Genomic DNA, 20,328 nt, shown 5'->3' with positions numbered 1-20,328 from the left:
CATTTTCAAGTGTATGTGATGTGAAATCTGATGATGCACTGATGCAGTATAGCTTGTAAAGAAAATGGCACAGGTTAATACCTCTGCATACTGAAAATTTTCATTCTAGATTTACTTACTGTATAAATAATTGGCATCACTGCATAAAATGCATCAGTAAACCCAGACCTAATGTAAGTATTTCTAAGATATTAGTTGCTAACAGATTTTTTTATGAAAACATTGTAAGTTAAAATTCCTAGTTTGTGCCAAAGTGACCTCCTTCCAAAACTTTAAGCACCTTAAAATTTAGCCATTGCATGTCACAAAATTTTTGAAAACTTAACTAGCACTAAAATATAGGTATTGCCACATATTCAAATGCTACCTAGACATTAAAAAAAAACAAACCAAAACAAAAACAACAACAATAAAAAAAAAAACCAACCAAGCAAACAAATCACAGCCCCACAACAGTATGTTACTGTCAAACAGGACTAAAAGCTCTCAGCCAAACCTCATAGAAAGAGTTTCATACAAAGTTGGTCCCAAGACACATTTGCTTTCGCTCCCTGCTGTGACATGCAGCAGACTCACCCTTAGGATCCCAGTCCCTACAAACAGAGCCAGCCTTACATTTGCACCATGCTTAATTTTCACTCAAAGCATTTCAGCTCTGTGCAACTATCACCCTTTCAACTGGTCACAGCATGCTGCCATCTAACAGAAAGGCAATAACAAAGTAAGAGGGCAGAGAGAAAGTCACAGATGAGTAATTTATAAATAAGTAAAATACAGATACTCAAGTATTCCTTTTTTAATCTTTTCAATGATTTTGTTATTCACCAACCCCCCCCCCCCCAAAAAAAAAAAAAAAAAAAAAAGAAAGGGCATTCCTAAGAAATACTCTCACTAGAGGTGAGCAATGCCATTTTACACAGGATGATTTGCAGCTACTTTTTTACCTTCTCAGGAGCAATGCTGATTATTTAGAGCTAATTCATTTCCTCTGTTCCAGCTCAGCTATTATATTTCAGAGTCATCTTTGAAAATGCTATTTACTGAAGTAATCAATCAATCAATTCTCCATATGCTACTACTCAAACATTCTGGTTTGTCACATCAAAGAGTCTTCATCAAGAAGCCATGTTATAAAATTAAATTAACCATATCACAAGTAAATTGTGCTTTTGATCAAGAACACGCAACTTCTAAGAATTTGCTAGGAAATTTGCTTATTTGATCATATGATGAGTGGCTTTTTTGAGATCAAGGAAGTTATCTTGTTAACTTTTTGGAAACATACTGCATTGTTTCAAACAAGATAATGGCTTTCCTTATTCTTTATCAGTCTACTTCCCCAAAAAGCATGAGAAGTGAACTGCTTTGAGCTAATCTATTCCTGTATAACATTTTTTAACTACTACCTGATAGGAACAAAGTTTTGTCACACATCAGTATTTGCAAATCAAAAGCATCCATCTTTACATACTTTTATATTCACTGGCTGAATCCTATTTGTGAAAGTTCTAACTATTACAAATCCAAATCTACCAAGATGCATGTATTGATAAGCTTTAAATAATTTATCATATTTACACCTAACTGAAGACAAGTCTGTGTTTTGGAGTCAAAAACTGAAAAGACAGGATTTATACAGCCACTAAGTTGTAAATTATTGGAGAAATACCTATGTGTGCTGGGAAACAGATAGCATTGGTTTACAGGGAGAAGATACAACATCTATTCATATAACCAGAGCATCAAGACAAACATGTAATACAGCATTCCATATTTTAACACTGAAAAAATTCCTTGCACAAAAAAAAAGGCCAATATTAAGATGGTGGTACTTTATTTTTATGATGTAGTGTCACTACAAATTTATTTCACTGAATTTTAAGAAACACTAATTTTCATAGTAATATTCCTCCAATACTGTAAGGTAAGTTGTAAAAACTCAAGGGTTGGGATATTTTTGGTTTTTGTGAACTGGAAGACATAATACCAAAGTATATTTATCATCTTCCAGTGTTTACCCACTGTTTTCATAAATTCTGGTTTGCTTTCACATTTTGCACTGTCCTTACACTGTGCTCTTAATCATATCTAGCATCTTCACACAGTTCTTGCTGTGTCTGGAATAATCTAAAGAAATTTTATAACTATAAATATGCTGTGAATGATTGCTTATAACCCTGAAAAACATTTGATTAAGACCAACTGGAGTCACAACAAAGAACAGGCAAGCATTCTTCTTTAACAGACATGAACTTGGCATTCATTTTTGCAGTATTGCAATTCTTAGACTGATGAAAAAACCTCAGGCAGACATGTTTGTTTATTGCTTTGGTAACCTGTGTGAGGTTGGTACAAGTGAAACACCTCTGCAGGTTATTTGAAAAATGCAGCAGACATCTTAAGGCTTTTAAGGTGCTCTGATAAGAAAGCTTTAATTTAATATGTCAGTGTTCAATATGTCAGAGCTCAAATATTCTCTCAGAAGAAAGCTTAATGTGCATGCATTATTAATGCACTATCTGAGGGAACAGATCTATTTGAGTGGAATCTGACCAATGTCATCAGTCACACAGTGCAAAGCAAATTTGAAAATACAAATGATAATAGGTAAGAGAACACTTTTCACCTACCTTGTGTCTTGTACTAGTTTTCATTAAAATTTAGAAAACCAGTGATCTCTAGTTGCAATTTATGTAGTTTCTCTAATTTAAATTGCTGTGCACACACCTACCAGGGTTGATAATCAATGAATCTCAGGATTATTTCCTCACTATCAGATTATACGTTCTGTGTCCCTTGAGTTACAAGGTGTGAATTTATGTTGAATTGAAGTAGCAATTTTTCAAAAACATGTTAAGACTATACCTGAGCTACTGCACAAACTCTCTAGTGACCCAAAACAAAGTACAGTGTAATTAAAACTTAAACCACTATTTTCGAGGGCTGTACAGCTTTCATGTCTGAAATCTTTTATTTAGGTATTTAAAAGAAAAATCAGATTCATTAACTCCATACAATTAATGCATACCCTAATCACTATAATGAACCTGTTTCCCACTGATTTTTCAGGCATTACTAATTAGACATGACATTAATATTGCTATTTCAGCTACGTCAAAGCAGAAACTACAATCATAGTACTTCAGAAGGTGAAATTTTAACTGTTCCTCTACCTGCAAGATGTTTCCATACATTTCTCAGTTTGTGAAAGGCAATAGTTGAGTAAAGCCTAATTAAAAGGTGTGCTACAACACTGTTGCAAGAGACTTTACAATATTGGTTCTGTGTGTCTTGAAATCCAGATTTCAAGGAAAGCTGACACAGCCCTGAGCAACCTAAGCCTTGCAGAAGACTGAAGCCAAGAATCTCCACACACCTTTTCTAACCTAAATTCTTCTTTAAATTGCATTTATGTGTTTCTATAATCAATCAAGTTTGCTGACAGTCATTTTTACAGTGGATTACAAAACCTAATTGAGAAAGTCTTAATTAAATTAGCAAACTGGACAGCATAATGACAAAATAAAATCAGCACAAACCAGCATAAGGTACTACATATTGCACTAATGGATTCAAATATTGTCAGTGGGAAAATATAATCTGCAGCCTTTCATGGGAAAGATCTCTGCTGTTGTGGCAATGAGAACACACACTTGCTCCACACTCTACTGTGATCAAGAAACAAACCACACACAAAGTATTTAGTGGATGGAAGGCAGTGTTAAGTGTCAGCATGAGACAGATGTAGCAACAACCAACAGATTTTCTTTCACTATTTATTCTATCATCTCATGAGAAAATAGAGGAATTAAATTCTTCCCAACAATTATGAGAAAAGCAGTTGCTCTATAATAAGAAATTAAGCCTTGTAATTACTAGCTAAGTAGTAATATAACTGAGGCACACACATATGTACATATGTATATAACAAAGGAGAGACACCTCAACTTTCAAGGAGTATTTTCTTTATATAAAGAATGGTTAGCATAAATTCATTGACACAAATATTAGTCAACTATGTTTAAAACAAGCATTTTTAAGACCAAAAAGCATGTGTAGAAAAGCTTTCTGGGGAAAAAAATATCAATCAACACTCCCATCTTTAAGCATTAGCTGAATAACATGAAAGTATTACATATTTGTTCTGATTCTTCTGATGTTTTCAATAGGGGAAGAAAGAAATTAGACAAGATGTGCTACTAGAAAATATAAAAGATTTGTGTCTCACACAATCAGTTTTTGAGGTTTGAAATGGCTTAGTTACAGCAAATAGACCATGCACTTCATCACGTTGCTGACAAACTTTCATTTAATACATGATGTCTCTAATTTGGCTGAATGGGAACAGTAATTTGGCTATACACTTCTATCAAAATTATCCTGGTTATGGAATGACTTTGCATTTAAACCAATGCTATTTGACACGCTAGACCAAATTTAAGCATTCCATGTCTGTACAGTAAAGTCTTTGCAGCACTGTCTTTGAAAAGATGCTTATTTACCCTTGCAGCTAAAGGCTCATCCACTGCTATGAACAGAGCTCCAAGAACAAAATAGCAGCTGCTCAAATTGGCCACTGTCACATTGGGCCCCACATCTCTTCCAAGGCAATCAGCAGGTCACACTCCCCCAGGCATGCAGAACATCCATTCACACCAGCCAGAGAAGAGGCCCAGCAAGGCAGAACTCAGACCCTTGCAATGATGGCTCCTCTTAAAACATCCTCCAGTGGTTTCTGACACACAGCTTTACGAAAACTTCTCAAATCCACCAACCAAAGTTTTGACTTTAAGAGCTTGACTGTGATATTAACTATGCTGCCCCAGTGTCCTGCTTCATTTTATTGTGATCTAGAAAATCCAGTACTCCAAAAAGAGCAGCAATTTTGGGTCGTGCAGAGTAAACTTTTTTGGGGAGGTATAGGTAACTTCAGCTTTAAGCAGCTTCAGCTGTGAGTATTACTGTGTCTAGGTCAACAGCATCAAACTCAGCACAGCCAAGACACAGTATCATTGTTGTATGTTGATGTCCTGTATGAAGAGACTTCAAAAACACCCATGAAATTCTTAGGAGAAAAAGAAATTGGGGTGTTTAGTTTTCTAAATAAAGCAACAGTCTCAGGAAAACAGCAAATACATACTGTAGGAACAGAGCTGCCATAAATAAAAAACAATAAATAAATAAAATAATTTACTCCATTTCCTATGACCAGTAACCAAGCGTTTCCAACCTCCCTCAAAACAAAACTCACCACACACTACGGTAACAGAGCTGGCTAAGAGGTAGAATAATTTCACAGGTATGTGAAATTAGCTTTCCAAGAGAAATTTACTAGTATGAAAAGTAACACTCTGGAAATGGCACTGGGGTTTCATCTAGCCTTCCTTTAGGGGTTTTCCATATGAAGAATGCCTAATGTATTCCTGCCCTCTGCACCTAAATCAAGTCCAGCCAACAAAGCAGTGTTCTCCTCTATTTCAAACTTCATCAATAACATAAGCTTCCCATATCTGGAGACAAATTCTCATCTCAACAACACCAGCATCTCAACAATAGGTGCTTTTTCAGCAAATAAACTATGATCACTGCTTCATATACCAATATAAGCATCTAAGGTACCCCCCTCAAAAAAAGAGAAATTACAGCCTAGCTGACATAATTATGCCTCTTAGACTGTTCTAGTATCAACTATGTTAATTCTTACTTTAAAAATAATAAGAGAGATCCTAGTTTGTTCTCCTATTATGTTCTTAGATTAACACTTGCACAAACCTGACTTCACCACACTGCTATCCCAAAGGGATTGAATTTCTGTCTGGAACTCAGTAAATAACATAATTTCTGATAATCAAAACTTCAACTGAGCTGTGTTTGCAGTCTTATAAAATTTTTAAGTAATGATAAGTACTTTGCCCATGGAAGCAGCAATTATAATCGAACACAATGAATAAGACCATAATTTCAATCATGGCTACTTTTCAGAGCAGGAAAGTTAATCTACACAGTAGACAATGAGAACCTTGAAAACAACAAATCAAACCAAGCAACTGTTCAGCACACTTGGCTTAATTTATTCCCAAATAGAAACCCTTGTGTCTCAACATGCATTAGAATATCATTATTGCTACATGCACCAAGGTGTGTTTTGGGAGAAATGCTGAGGGAAACACACAGTGAAGTCAAACCCATGTATCAGAGTTGGGGATAAGCAATAAAAACTTCAGAAAGGATAAAGCAATAATGCCCCTGCATCATGTTGCACCTCAGCCCTGATTCTGTGCTCCAGCCCCAGTGCCTTACCCAATTTTAATATTACACAAAGCACAACAGGGAGAGCAGAGGGAGAGAAAGAGGCACACATGCAAATAAATCCTTCCTTCCATCCCCAATTATGCCACCAAATTGTATGTGTTTTGGCAAAAACAATTTTTGCCTTCAATAAAAATCAGCAAGATGGGAAACCTAGTAAACAGGCTTTATTATATCTATTCAGCTTCCATATGTTTCCATTAAATCTTTAACACTCATCATACTGAGGGTTTTTTAAAGTATGTATAGTTTATAAGGAAGTTTCACTCAAATCAGCTCACAATAGCCTTTTTCCTGAATCCACACCCCTTTACAGCCACATCCAAACCCAGCACTGCTAACGCTGTCTGTGCTCACTGGGAGCCTCTCACTCCCCCTTACACTCATTCCATAAAGCAAGCATCACCTGTCATCCAATTCCCTTGTGCATGCTTCAAATTTAATCACAATACCCAAGGTGTCAATAATCATGCTTGTCTTTCTGACAAGAATCAGAAATGGAAATACAGTTCATGCTGCATAACAATAATGTAATCTGCAGTGCTGCAGCTAACAACTTACTTTTCAAGAAGTCTAAAACAACCTCCTCTCACTTTAAAATATACAAAGGAAATCAGCCTTTTGAAACTGAGTGTAATATGCCAGGCAACTTGATTCAGCTACTAACTAATAAATTAGATAAAAGCCACTAGGAAAAATGCCAGGATCCCCTCCCAAACCACCACCATCACCTTTCAAAAACATACTTCAATTAGTCAAAATTAAAATGGGACGGGAAAATGGTAACTATACTGATAGATATTAATTGTTAATATAATTAGTATTTCCCCATGGTTGCTTAAGACAGCATTACTAAAACAGTTTTAGCAGCAAGGTTAGAAAATACTACATAGCCTAGAGTGCCCTCTTCCTTTTCCAAGAGTAATTTCAGGGAAATACTGTTGATAAAGATGTCAATCAGTTGTTTCTCAGAATATCAAATAAAATAGATAACTAAACTGTATTAAACATGAAAAAAGTTCAGTATAATTTAACCAAGATCTTTATGTGAGTGGTGAATGTGATTCTACCTTAATAAAAATATACTTACAGAGCCATCTGAAATTGTTCAAGCCATTTTTTCTTTAAGTCTTTAGTTTTGCAATAAACTTCTAAACCATTTTCACCTTGGATATGAATGAGGTAGAAGCCATAAGACCACTGCATAAGAAGATTGATAATACAAAATTCATCAGTTACGAAAGGGGGGAAAAAAACCTAAAAAAATAACATAGCATTTGTATATTCTTTAATTCTTCATTTTGGGAACAGTAAGACCACTTTATTGTGTTCCCTTAGAATGACTTACTCAAACATTTTAATTATCTCAAAATAAACAAAGTTTAAATTTCTAAATATTCACTCCAACTTACATTTAAAACAAAAAAAATCTTAAAGAAATTGTATTTATGTTTTAAACTCCCATTAAATGGTTCAAATTCTTGCTAAAAATAAACATTTTATGTGAATTAGCAACAAATATTTACCTTCTTATTTTCTTTATCAGTAGTGGGGTTATTTGTAATTTTGTATTTCTGAAGATCTATTATTTCCTTCATTTCATAATTATCCCCTCTCCGTTTGCAAACAATGACAGCTAGATCAAACAAGAAGATATGCCTATGAAAATACAATACAGAGATGGTTAAAGACACTCCAGAAAGTCTTATTTTTGCCATTGGCACTTAAAATTTTGAAGGTGAAGAACTAAACTACTGGCTAATAGAACAACCAAGACTGAAAGTACTTTTGCATAAGAATGACTCCTTCTAAGGGACTTAGTGAGCATAGGTAATAATGTAATAACTGATTTGCCATTCATCACTTTGCACATTCACTTGGTCAATGGTACACAGGCTCAGTGAATGCCCAGTGCAATGGAACCCCCAAGAATCACTGAGCTGACCTCAAATGTTTAAAGAGTTACTTGACAGGTTTTCAGTAGCAAACACAAGTTATGCCATCACCTGTCTTGCCTCGCACGCTTGTCTAGTGTCGTGATCCTTATTTCCCCATCACCTTGAGGTCTCCCATACTGTAAGAGGGAGTGGTTCTGAAAGAGAAGTAAAATGTATGATTCCATTCAGCAACAATGTGAAGATACCAACACATTCAAATGTTAGACCACTCACTCCTTTTACGCCAAAAAAAATCACTTTTCAGACCAGGGAACAACATCTTTTCCTCACTGCCATCTAAACTAAATACTATAAAGAATCAGTCCCTTCTATTTTTGTCTTCAAAGTGGAAAAGTTTTCCCATTACAAAAACATCTGAGAGTCACTGTACACATACAAACCTTAACTATGCAAATGTATTTTACTACTGACACCCAGAATAACAAGATTTATGTACTCGTTACAAAGCATACTTATACTTAAATATTATCAGGAATATTATGAAGTCCTATGAAATGAGGAAAAAATACATCTATCAATATTTTTGATTAAAAGTGATTTTAAAATTGTATGCAAATTTAAAAATCACATACCAAATTCTCTATTGATAGTTGAAATTGTCTAATTTCCCGAAGTGTTTCGTTATCTCTCTTTACTTCATTTACATATTGAGCCAAGTCCTAGAGTATCAACAGCAAAAGAGAGGAAATTAATAACTTTTCTATAACAGACTGGTTATATATTTTATTTTGACATGTTTGTTTCTAATTTTATCTTTGTCTTATCTACATATTTAGTAATTTCTTCTGAAATTCTCTTTAACATTCAAGAATTACCAATATGTATGCCTAAATAAAGAAGGAAAAAAAGGGTCTGCATATCTTCAATAATAATTACAACACTCTTCATTATATCTATTGGAACATGAATTTAGTGTCAAGAGAGAAACAAGTGATAAATTATTTAAAAGAGCTGATTTTTTTCCCCAGAATTTTCTCAGTGCTTTATTTTTAAGATTAAAGATGGAAACGTAATTTATGAAGCTCACTACTGAAAAAGCAGTCAACATCCAGCATGGGAGGGAAATAGGAGGTAAATAGAGAATATAGAAGAAAACATATATAAGGCAGCTCACAAGCAGAATGTAAGGTGCAAAGGAATCATAAACCTGGGTGCTTATTAGAAGAGAAAAAGCTAAGGCCCCAGTAGTTGGGATCTTGCTCTTGTACAGCAGAGAGAAGCCATTACACAGCAGATTTTAAAAGGGGCTTTTGAAGGGATATACTACCTGAAGCCACAGGGTGAGATCATTATTGTGCCCTTTACCAGAACATGTACTGCACACATTTCACTAAAGCCTTTAAAATGCTCTGAAGATGCTTGAGTAATAGTGACAATTTTCTGGGGCTTCTCTGTTTATGGCTGGAGATGAGGAGTGAGCAGTAGAGGTAATTGGTAGGGTCAGGAATGCTGAGAGCAGCAGTTGGAAAAGGCATTCTGATCTTCCTAACTTGCTTTTACAGTACCCCTTCAATATGGTCACAAATTTGGAGAGTGGGAAGAAAAGACATCTTCTCCCTAAGATGTTTTTAATCAGAATCTATGAATAGCTGCAGTCATTATGCCAGCTTCCCAAATGGATCTGTGCAGGATACATTCACGTCAGTCTTAAAAGACTTAGCTTAGAAATTAAATAACCCCCTTTCTTACAGCCAAAATAAATCCAACAGCATAATCCTTCCAAGAATTTTCTTTTCTGGAGGGGCAGTATCACTTTGCTAGCAGTTTTTCAAAATTTTTTTTTTTTTTTTTTGCCTCTCGGTGAGAGACACCAGGGTTTTTAGAAGCACAACACCAGCGCTGCACTGTTATTTTTACTACAATGGCAGTGACTACAGTAAATCAGAATGGGAACAAGGCTGTAGCTTTAAGGAGAGATGCTCACAGCCCAGGGGTTTGAGGGTTTGGAGGTTTTGTGGAATTTTGTTTGGTTACATCCTGCCAGCCAGCACATATCTGCCACAGCTCTGGCAAGAGATTTCTTTGATTTTTTTACATCCAACAGACACCAACAATGAAAAAAACCAGCAAATTGGAAAGAAAAAACAGCAGTAAATATAAAACAATAGTTATTTTCCAAGCCAATTAGCAGCAACCAGGATGCATGGCCTGCCACTAGATGGATGAACACTGTGCCATCTCTTTTCAGGCACCTCTCCGAGGGAAATTATCATGGTTCCCATCCCTCTACGCTCACTGCACAAAAATGGATGACAAAAAAGGGAACTAAAAATCTCATTTGTGAGCTGGTTTGTATTCCAGTCATTCAAGGCAGTCACAAAATATGAGACAGCTGTGTGACCCAAAACTAACTTAGTCTGACTGCAGCATCTACTGTGGACCATACAGATTACAACAGGAGATACAATTTATGTCATGCTGGCTCCTTTCCCCACAAAAAACAGAAAAAACTTCCCAATTCCAGCACATGAATGTCACCATTCATGCCATGAAGGCAACTGAAGCAGACCTGTGCTTTGTGTCTGAAGCTGTGCAGGGGAGCACATAATATATTACCTTATGCACAAGGCAGCACAGTTATTCTATAAAGCATTTGTTTGTACCACTTGCAGGTGAATGTATGGTGACAGGTACCCTACCTCCAGAAAGATGCTACTGCTTTCAAAGGTAATGCCACAGAGATCATATTAAGATGACAGAAAAAGGTCTTGTAAACAAAGACAGCTCTCCACCTCACTGGGAAATTACTGATCTTGATTCAAATTGACTTACAGTAGTAAAAATACTCCTAAATTTCAGAAGCAAGACCAACATGATTGAAACACCTGTTTTTCAGCAAACACAAAAGTAACCCAAAATGGGGAAGTTGCGTTTCACAAAACCTCTGCTTCGGAAAACTACTGAACTTGTTTCCCAGACTTGAGTAAAACCCTCAACTTTATACTTGCCATGACACACAAAGCTCACAGGAACCTGTGAAAATATGTTTGAAATGTGAAGAACAAGATCTCCTCCAGGAAATAGAATTCTGAGCTACCATTCTAACCACCACCAGACATAAATACTTCACTGCCATGGATGCTCACCTTCATTGCATCAAGTGCCAGTTTTAGATTTGCCTTCTCCATGGGATCAGTAGTGTGCTTTACCAGCTCCTGTGGACAGAGCAGTTAAAATGTTCCACCCACTGTTCATCATTTTTATAAATTGAAATGATCATTGCTCATCCCCACTCCCAAAAAAATAAAGAAGCCAAAACCAGAAAACACAGCCCAAGAATAGGCGTTTTCATTCCCAGAGTGAGCAGCCTACCAGTGCGTGGGGACTATTGCAAACAGTTAATTGGCAAGTGTTTAGGAATGATTGCTGCACAGCCTAAACACTGACTTTAGCTGCTAATGAACCATCACAAGAAGTGAATTTGGTCTAGCACTTAAAACCTGCCAAATCAGATCATTACTGTATGTGCATGCTGGAAGCCCAGGTAAACAACACTCAGGTTCATTTACACATTGCTCTATGGTGTTTCATCCTATTCCAAAGCATGCACTTGTCCACAGACAGGGATCCATGCTGGCAGTACAACCTCAGCTGAAGTGTGCACAGCTAAAAAGTCACTGTCTCATTACACCTAAGAGGAAGCTGACTCACAAAACATACTGAAATCAACGTTACATGTTCAGAGAATTCTTTTAGCCACTTCTCATATGGAAAATACAAAGTCTTTTTTGCGCTTTATGAGGTAGAAGTGTGACCTCTTGGGGAAATAGGTAATTTCTTCTATGTAATTTGAGGCAATAATTACATATTTCAGTTGATATAACTTAGTAAAATAGTAAGAAATTAAATAGTATTTTATATTCATATTACAATTAGCAATAAATAAGTAATTAATACTTATATTTTAATTACAATTTCAATAATTTACTCATTACTTTCTTTCCAAGTCTGAAAAATATTTTTCTTGTTCAGCATATATAGATATATATGATATAGATATTGTTACACAGAGCACAGTGACATTGTATATCATCTTTCCACAATACACACCTTGATTATAAAATCATGAGTCAGATGTCAAGTTTTCTTTTTAAAAGAAGTTGTACCATCCATTTTGCTGTTTTCCAATTTCACACTGATAAACATATTGATGACTCATTTATAGAACTATTTCAAAAATTTAATATTACAAAATGCATGTTGTTCTGCAGAGTAAAAATTATGCTCCATATATAAGTAGTAGATCTTTTTAAAATGACATTTTACAAGCATCAGCAGGGTTGACAGTCTAATACAGTAATACATTTCTTTGCAGCTGAACTAATGAGTCTCCTGGCACAGCTATCAAATTAAATTTATAAGACTCTCCACCCTTATTACAGGACTAACTGCAAAAGCTAATGCTTTGTGGGTTATAACAAGAAGCATTTCAAAATAAATATGGCTTAATTGCAATTTATGATAGCAAAGAAGTATCTTAAGTGTATGCTGTATGTATGGCTTCCTCTTTTGGGGGGTAATGGCTCACATTTCCAAGTACCATGATTATGGTTTGGTACTACTAAACATTTTAAACACACCAACAATAAAAGGTCCAGAGACTGAGGAAACAATCATGTTTTATTTGATTTTCCCCAGATATGCTTCAGCTCTAAGAAATTATCTCTGGGAGAAACCCTGCACTTGACTGAATTTTATTTCGTAACATATCTAGGGAAGCGTCAATCACCTGCCTTTGATAAAGACATTTAGCTTTCATTTCTACAACCCACTGATGACAGACAATCACAGTTTTGCTTTCAGCCCCCTTAAATTTCAAAAATATAAATACCTGGAGCAGTAGATGATATTTTAGCACTCTTTGCATTGGAACCACTAAGAGATCCCGCAATGTAAATTTCCCATTATTGGCCCTCTTGGAACATTCCTAGATCAAAGCAGAAAAAAACAATAATACAATAGAGCTAGAAAATAAACCTATTCAAGTGATATATATGAAAATTCAGTGCCAAATAAGCAATTATATTAAGCTTGTGATAAGTGGTATCAACAAAATGAAGAAAAACAGTTGATATGGCAATACCAAAAAAATGCAAAAAAAAGGCTTCATTTAATCACTTGTTAAATGTTTCAACATGCATAAGAGAGTAGAACAAAGGCAGCAGAATTTAGGCATTCCATACAGCTAAAAAAAAAATTAAAAACAAAAACATATATTCCTATGGAGGGGAAAACAAGTAAAAGGTAATCATGGAAACCACAGGCCAGTCAGTCTCACTTTAGCACTTCACTGCAAAAATTGTGAAGCAAGTCCTCTTGGCAGCAATATCTGGGCACTTGAAGAAGGTATATGGGAATCTCCAGCAAGGATTTACTACAGGTGAATCAATGCCTGACCTACTTGACTGCTTTCCACAATGAAATGGCTAGACCTGAATGGGTGGGGACAATCTGCCTTGACATGTCCAAGGCTTCATCTCTCACAGTACAGTAATGTCCAGGTTGGGATGTTATGCCCCAGGTCTCTAAAAACCTGACTGGATTATGAGCCTCAGAAAGTGCAGTGACTGATGCTTCCTGCACCACCTGAGAGAGGCAGACAGAGCTCTTCAGGGCTCTGTGCAAGCCCCCTCCCCTCCAGTGCCACAGGATGCCACAGGGTGACACAGGACAGCCACAGCAGGTTGCAGACTGCACAGCCCAGGGTGCAGCTGACACTCTTCAGGGCAGGCCCAGCACAAAGCTCACATGAAGGCAAAAGGCAAGGATGAAGCCCCTCAGCTGGTTCATGCTGGCCCTGAGGCTGAGCAGGTGGGTGTCACAAAAACACATGGTATATATAGTGTGTGTGTGTATATATACATGTTAAAAAATACTGGTACCTCTAACTTTAATTTAACATCTTCTTTTGTCTTAGAGATGTTGTCTAAGCACGATATCGCTATCTCCACTTGACTGCAGTACTGGCCATAAATAACCAACCTAAATCAAAGCAAGAGAAAGAATGAAAGGAATACTCATTTATTTAAGAACAATCCTTGATCGTTTTTTCACAATCCTTGTTTCAAAAGGAGCAATGCCTATATAAGCAAGGATAGAATTTATCCATGTGTTCAATGAGCAGAATGAATGAATGAAGGCTATTCAGGAGAACAGTTTTGCTCTACTTTCAAAATGGTCTAAAATCATTGCATCTTCCTTTAATAGTCACATATATATAAATATGATAAATACAGGATTCATTAAAAAGTAGCAAAACTTCTGTTGAACAGGACAGTCTGTGGTGTTTACAGCAATGTAAACTTCCAAGGTTGTAATGAATAAATTCTGAAACACAGGCTTAATAGGATTAATTACAGCCATCCTTATAAAGAATTTGTAGTAAAAATATTGCCAAAACTGAGCTAACAAGAGGGAGGGCCCATAAAACAATAGGTTGCATTTTGACTTCCAGGCTCAAAACACCAAAACTTGTTTGATAGGGATACTTACTTTGAATTCAATCCCGTTCCAGAAATATTCATCAAACAAAAATGCAGTAAAATACCAAACTGAGCACATATTGGCACAATTAGTAAGAGCACTTAAATCTTACCTTTCCTTGTAGTTAATAAAAATTTGATATAGGTTCTGATCATTTTTGTTAACAATGGAATCATTGATGTCCTGTGTAAGATTCCTGTGAATTTTCACCAAATCCTTAAAAACAGTAATGGGGAAGGGAAAAGCTTTGTAAAAACAGAATGGCTTTAAAGCTTTGAATATAAAAATAAATTATTTTATTTTAGACCAAATAATTTCAATAAATTGGAAAACAGATCATTTGAGAGTAGAATCTAATTTCAAGGTTTGGCACAACTTTATGGTGCAGCAAGAAAAACTAAACTCCAAGAACTACCTATTAGAGACTAATTTATTCTTGCTTGAAATGTGCACTGTTAATTCACCTTTATTATATAATGATAATTTTAAAATTAAGCAAGTCAAGTAAATGCTTTGGTGACAAGCTCAAGTAATGATTCTTGTCCCTGAGCTGTGAAAAATGAGTTCTGTACATTACATTGGTCAATTAGTGATGTCCTAATGCTAAATTAACTGAAATCATAATGAGTTTCCCAATACAGCACTCACCTACTCTCTGAGAGAAAGAAAAGAATATTGCAGGAAGATTTGCTCTTTGATTACTGTTGCAACTCTCCTTGCTTATACACTATCATACACAAACTAAAGGAGATTGCATCAGCCTTAATACTGGATGGACACTGCCAGAGAATTCGCAATAAATTAAGTCAAAACAGGCTAAGAAGTTTGGAAATCTGGGTAAAGAAATTATGTACTACAAAAATCATGTCCAATATTGAGTCATGAACTAAGCTAAAACGTTTCACTTCACACTGATGAAAAGTAACAGTACATACAAGGTAAATCACATCACTGATGAGGGTGCAGAATCTTGAAACTGATCAAATTTAGTTGCTAGCAACTGTATGGCCTTATCCTCAGAACCTTAAGTTACAGTACACAGACATTATTACAGAAATGCTACCCAATTAATGTATTTGGAACAGCAGCATTTTTCTAAGGAGCACACAGGGACTCGGCTAAGCAATACCCTGAAAAACAGCTGAATGCTAAGGGGACAATGGGTCTTTCTGGGTTTCCATCTCTACTTCAAATCAAGTTTTAAACTAACCTGATGTTAACATCATTTGAAGTTAATGAATGTTCCAACACTTCAGTATCTGTTACATGTACTTTCATCTCTCTTTCTCTCTGTATGTTTGTATAAATAACTCACAGGCATGCAGAGGTGCACATATAAGTGCATTTATATATGGGTGCACACACAGACGTACATACAAATGCATATGTACAAAATATAGACTGACATATACAGACGCAAATATAGAGCCATACACAAATATAGAGCCATACATTTACTTCAAAGAAAAGAACTTAGGGCACTCTCTTTAGAATGGTTATTTGGGGTAATTGGTTTGGAGGTTTTTTCCTTCAAAATGAAGTATTTTGATATCAGCAGTTGATCCAGCAAGCATCATTTAGAGTCTATTTAAGGAATATAACATCACCCTAAGGAAAAAATCCTTCACCACAACCCCTTAACAGAAGAAAATCCATTCTGTTCTGAGAACACAGCACTTGCTCTTCACATCTCACTTTGCTGCAGAGCTCTGTGTGACAGCTATTTTTAGTTTAAAACAAGCTTCCACTGCCCTCCAGCCTTCCTGCTGAGGAACTGCCACACAGACAAGGTCTGAGCAGACAAAGCCTTTGAAAATATTTTTGGCTTAGGCAAGTCCTGTATTTCTTTTAAGGTTATTGGATGCCTTTGAAATGCTCCTGGAGCTGGAAATAAGCAGCATATTCTAACAGCAGAATACCGAATGCTGACAACAAAAAGCAAAATAAAACAACCCAAATGTAAGTTTACTACATGTCTCACTGGTCTAAAATAAACAGGTTTTGTTCTTTTTAATCTTATGTGATCCCATGCAATCCTTTAACTAGTGAGTGGGCTGACCTCCCTGTTTTTGCTTAAAGCATTCAAGCCCCTTCTGTACCTTTGTGCGGTATTTCCATTGACTGGAATTAGGTCTTTCAATAAAAATAAGTCAATATGCCTGGGCACACAGAGCCTTAGGAAAGGGGTTTACAGTAACTTAGGTAGGGCACATCATGGATTGATTTGCAATGAGTGAGAAATACTAATGCAGGACAGAATGTAAATTTGTTTTCAAAAGCAAAGGGATCTCTGTGGGGAGCTGATGTAATTCAAGAAAACAAGTTAGTTACTGATATCTGTGACAGTGCTTTGGACAGATATTCAAAGTGGAGGACGTGACAGCAATTAAGAGGCAGAGTGAAAACTTCACAGAGGGAAAAATATGGCAAGGGGTCAGGTATCATCCCTATAATAACTCACCTTCTATCAGCATGATGCTGGAACAGCAACCAAAACACTTTTACAGACAGGCCATGATCTCACAGAATAAAATAAAACCCCCAACACCTCCTCCTACATCCTGAGAGCCTGTTGGACATGCCAGAGATGGCCAAACCAGAGGTGATATTTTACAAGAAATAATAGTTTGATGTAGCCCATGGGCCACACTCTGGGGATACTTTCTTTACAAAGGCCTCATAAAAGAACATTGCTTTCATTTGTCTGTGTTGAGAGAGGCTTTAGAACATTTCTGATGTCTCCCTTTAAAGTCAGACTAAAGACATGCTGAACACTTATTAACTAAAAATATATGTAAATTTTCATATTGTTTTGATTAAGCCAAAAAATAAATGACACAAAGTAGCAATTACAAGAACCACTATTGTTTCAGTCAAATAGGAGGTTTCCTAGATAGCTCACAAAGGATTTTCTAGGTAACTTAGTAGTCACAACTCTGTACCATCATTAAAATATCAGCATTTATTCGAAGATAATCCATTTTCTAGAATTTATCAGCTTTATCAGGATCAAAAATACTCCAGTTTATAACAATTCACTATCTCACATGCTAATACTATTTATCTTACCTTATTCCCTCAAGCAGGAAAAAAATTGGAAGTTCACATTTTTTTTAATCCAACTAACATCACTAACACAACTAACATAAACACACCATGCACTGTATTTCAAATAATCATTTTGTGCAGTAACATGTAACACGAATATATCACAATTAGCTATGAACCTCATATCTGTCCATTAAATATGCAATTACTCACAGGAATGTTGATGAAAACAGTATCAAACTCTGATGCTGACAGAAACCTTTTCAATGGCACCATGAAAAACTGAAAGAAAAAACATTATATATACATTGGCTATTGTAATTCTATCTTCTAGACTGCTGTAAAAATGCATGTTACAAGTCTGTAAGCAGCATCTTACTTTCTCAATCGATTCCAGAGTTTCAGTGTACTTCTCTTCAGTTTGCTTTATTTCAGCAAGACAACAGCTTCTTATGTCATTTTCAGGACATTTCTGCAATTACAATGGAGTCAAGTTTAAGTCATTAGCAGGCACCTAATGGATAACAAATGACTTTATTTGTTTAGAATTATGCAATTAGGATAACTGCTTCCTGAAATTCTCTGAGTACTGCAGCCTCCAAAGATGACAGCAATAAACAAGAATATTTTTATGTTCAATTAGCTGATGACTTTAGTAAAATCAAAAACAAAGTAATATTATGAAAAGTTAATGTTTAGACATAAAACACTGAAGTATCAGCGTGTACTTTAGAAGCTGAAAAACAAGGTCACATTTAATTTACATCCAGACTGAGAAATCTTATGTAATATACTCAGCAGTTAATAATTCTATTAAACTTAACGGGGCTAAATCATGTGAGTGACTTTGCATTGTCATAAATATTGGGTTCAGTCTATTCTTGTACTTATTTACAGTTTTTCCCCTTTTATTTCTCAAGTGGAGCTTTCTCTTCAGACACAAGAGGAATATATCCTCAGATCAAGAAGTGCAGTGACCTCAAAGTTCAACTCTCACATATGGATGTGTCTCCAACAAGACCCTTGGAATTTTTCCATGTAAACCACCAGACTCATAGGACATGGAAATAATTATCAGTAATTACATGACTCTATAAAAATAGTTTACAAGCACTCCTACCCAAGATAGGATTTACAGCATTACAGCATCAATAAAATCCTATTTCAAATAAAAGAGTAAATAACTGGAAGGTGATATGGAATTGTTCATGTCAAGCAAGGCACAGAAGATCTGGAGATATGAGTGGTCAGCTTGGAGGTTTGACACAGTAACTGGAGAGGTGCTTGCAGTTACATGCAGTAACTAATCCCAACAACAATAAGCAGTATCTTAACAAGCAACAGAACCACAACATCCTTTCTGAAGCCTATTGCAACATCCCTCAGCGTATCCCTGATCGTATCTTATTTTCATATTTTCAGTGTAGGGAATTCCTATGCTGCACATAGACCAGATGATTAATGTTGTCCACATACAGGGAGAGTCAGGAGTAGAAATTTAGCAGTACTGTTCTTTCCATTCAGAAAAAACACTTTCAGCTTTTGAACAAAAGATTTTTCTTCTCCAGGAATAGCAGAATTTCTAGACTGCAATTTAACATTTAACATAAAATTTAACATTTAGCTCCTTCAACTTTGAAAAAGTTAACTGCTATTGTTCCAAAGCAGCTAGGAACTGGAAAACATACAGGTTGCTGTGCTGCTTCATCTTTCATTAGGTCTTCATAAACTTCCCCACCTTCATCTTCTCCATAGACACAATCATACAACTCCTCATCTTCCTCAACACCAGTTTCACTGAAAAGAAAAGAAAAAAACTGCAGCACAAAGTACCACCAGCTCTGCAAGGGACTACTTAGAGAAGTTTCTACAGTAAACAAACAGATTAATTAATAGAATATCTAATGAAAATAACACATTAAGGGAAATTAAGTCCATTAATTAATTTTCTTTTCTCAATTCATTTAAAATAAATTTTACAAAACCAACACAATACTGAAGACTATATGAATTTAGAACCACATGGGAACTAAACCAGCAGCAAAAGCAACACCTCAGGACAGTTTTGTCACAAGCTACAATCCAGCTGCCCTCTTCACCCTTGACCCTTTTCCCACCACATCCAGTGAAGAGGAGTTGCCTCTCCTTACTCCTGGCATTCCACTACACTGAGATGTGAGACATTGTCTTCTTCCTGCCTGAAGAAAGGACTATCCAGGGTAAAACACCAAAGACTGCAGAGCCAGAGGCACTGTACCTCCACATCATAAACCAGAATTTGGATCATCTTGTGCAACCTTCAGCTACATAAAAATGAAAAAAGGAACCAATTAAACTGAAAATCAGACAGTTCAACAAAACCAGGTACACTCAAGTGGTGGCCTCCACTTACCCAGGCTGCAGAAATAAAGAAGAAAGTCAATGCTCAACTCTACCCTCAGTTAATTCAGCTTCATTACAGTCAGCCCTGCTAGAGGCTTTGTGCTAGGACTGTATCAAGCCCATAACGTCTATCACTCCAATTTCTTAG

The 20,328-nt window shown here is 36.0% G+C and overlaps 1 protein-coding gene across 1 annotated transcript in view; it reads right to left on the bottom strand.

Annotated features, from left to right (window-relative positions):
• VAV3 (vav guanine nucleotide exchange factor 3) overlaps positions 1-20,328 on the bottom strand; it is a 138,772-nt gene that overhangs the window by 68,591 nt on the left and 49,853 nt on the right. Inside the window, exons 5-15 of the mRNA XM_056497388.1 lie at positions 19,487-19,595; positions 18,178-18,270; positions 18,012-18,080; positions 14,863-14,966; positions 14,150-14,249; positions 13,099-13,194; positions 11,354-11,422; positions 8,840-8,926; positions 8,316-8,401; positions 7,836-7,968; positions 7,400-7,509 (exon numbers count right to left, since the gene is read on the bottom strand). Of these exons, the coding sequence (XP_056353363.1) occupies positions 7,400-7,509; positions 7,836-7,968; positions 8,316-8,401; positions 8,840-8,926; positions 11,354-11,422; positions 13,099-13,194; positions 14,150-14,249; positions 14,863-14,966; positions 18,012-18,080; positions 18,178-18,270; positions 19,487-19,595 (1,056 nt within the window). The remainder of the gene's footprint in view (positions 1-7,399; positions 7,510-7,835; positions 7,969-8,315; positions 8,402-8,839; positions 8,927-11,353; positions 11,423-13,098; positions 13,195-14,149; positions 14,250-14,862; positions 14,967-18,011; positions 18,081-18,177; positions 18,271-19,486; positions 19,596-20,328) is intronic.

Source organism: Oenanthe melanoleuca, chromosome 8 (assembly GCF_029582105.1).
Source record: "Oenanthe melanoleuca isolate GR-GAL-2019-014 chromosome 8, OMel1.0, whole genome shotgun sequence".
In the NCBI taxonomy this organism is placed as follows: domain Eukaryota; kingdom Metazoa; phylum Chordata; class Aves; order Passeriformes; family Muscicapidae; genus Oenanthe; species Oenanthe melanoleuca.
Note: the sequence above shows the minus strand (reverse complement) of the source record. Positions and strands in the feature narration are given on the sequence as shown.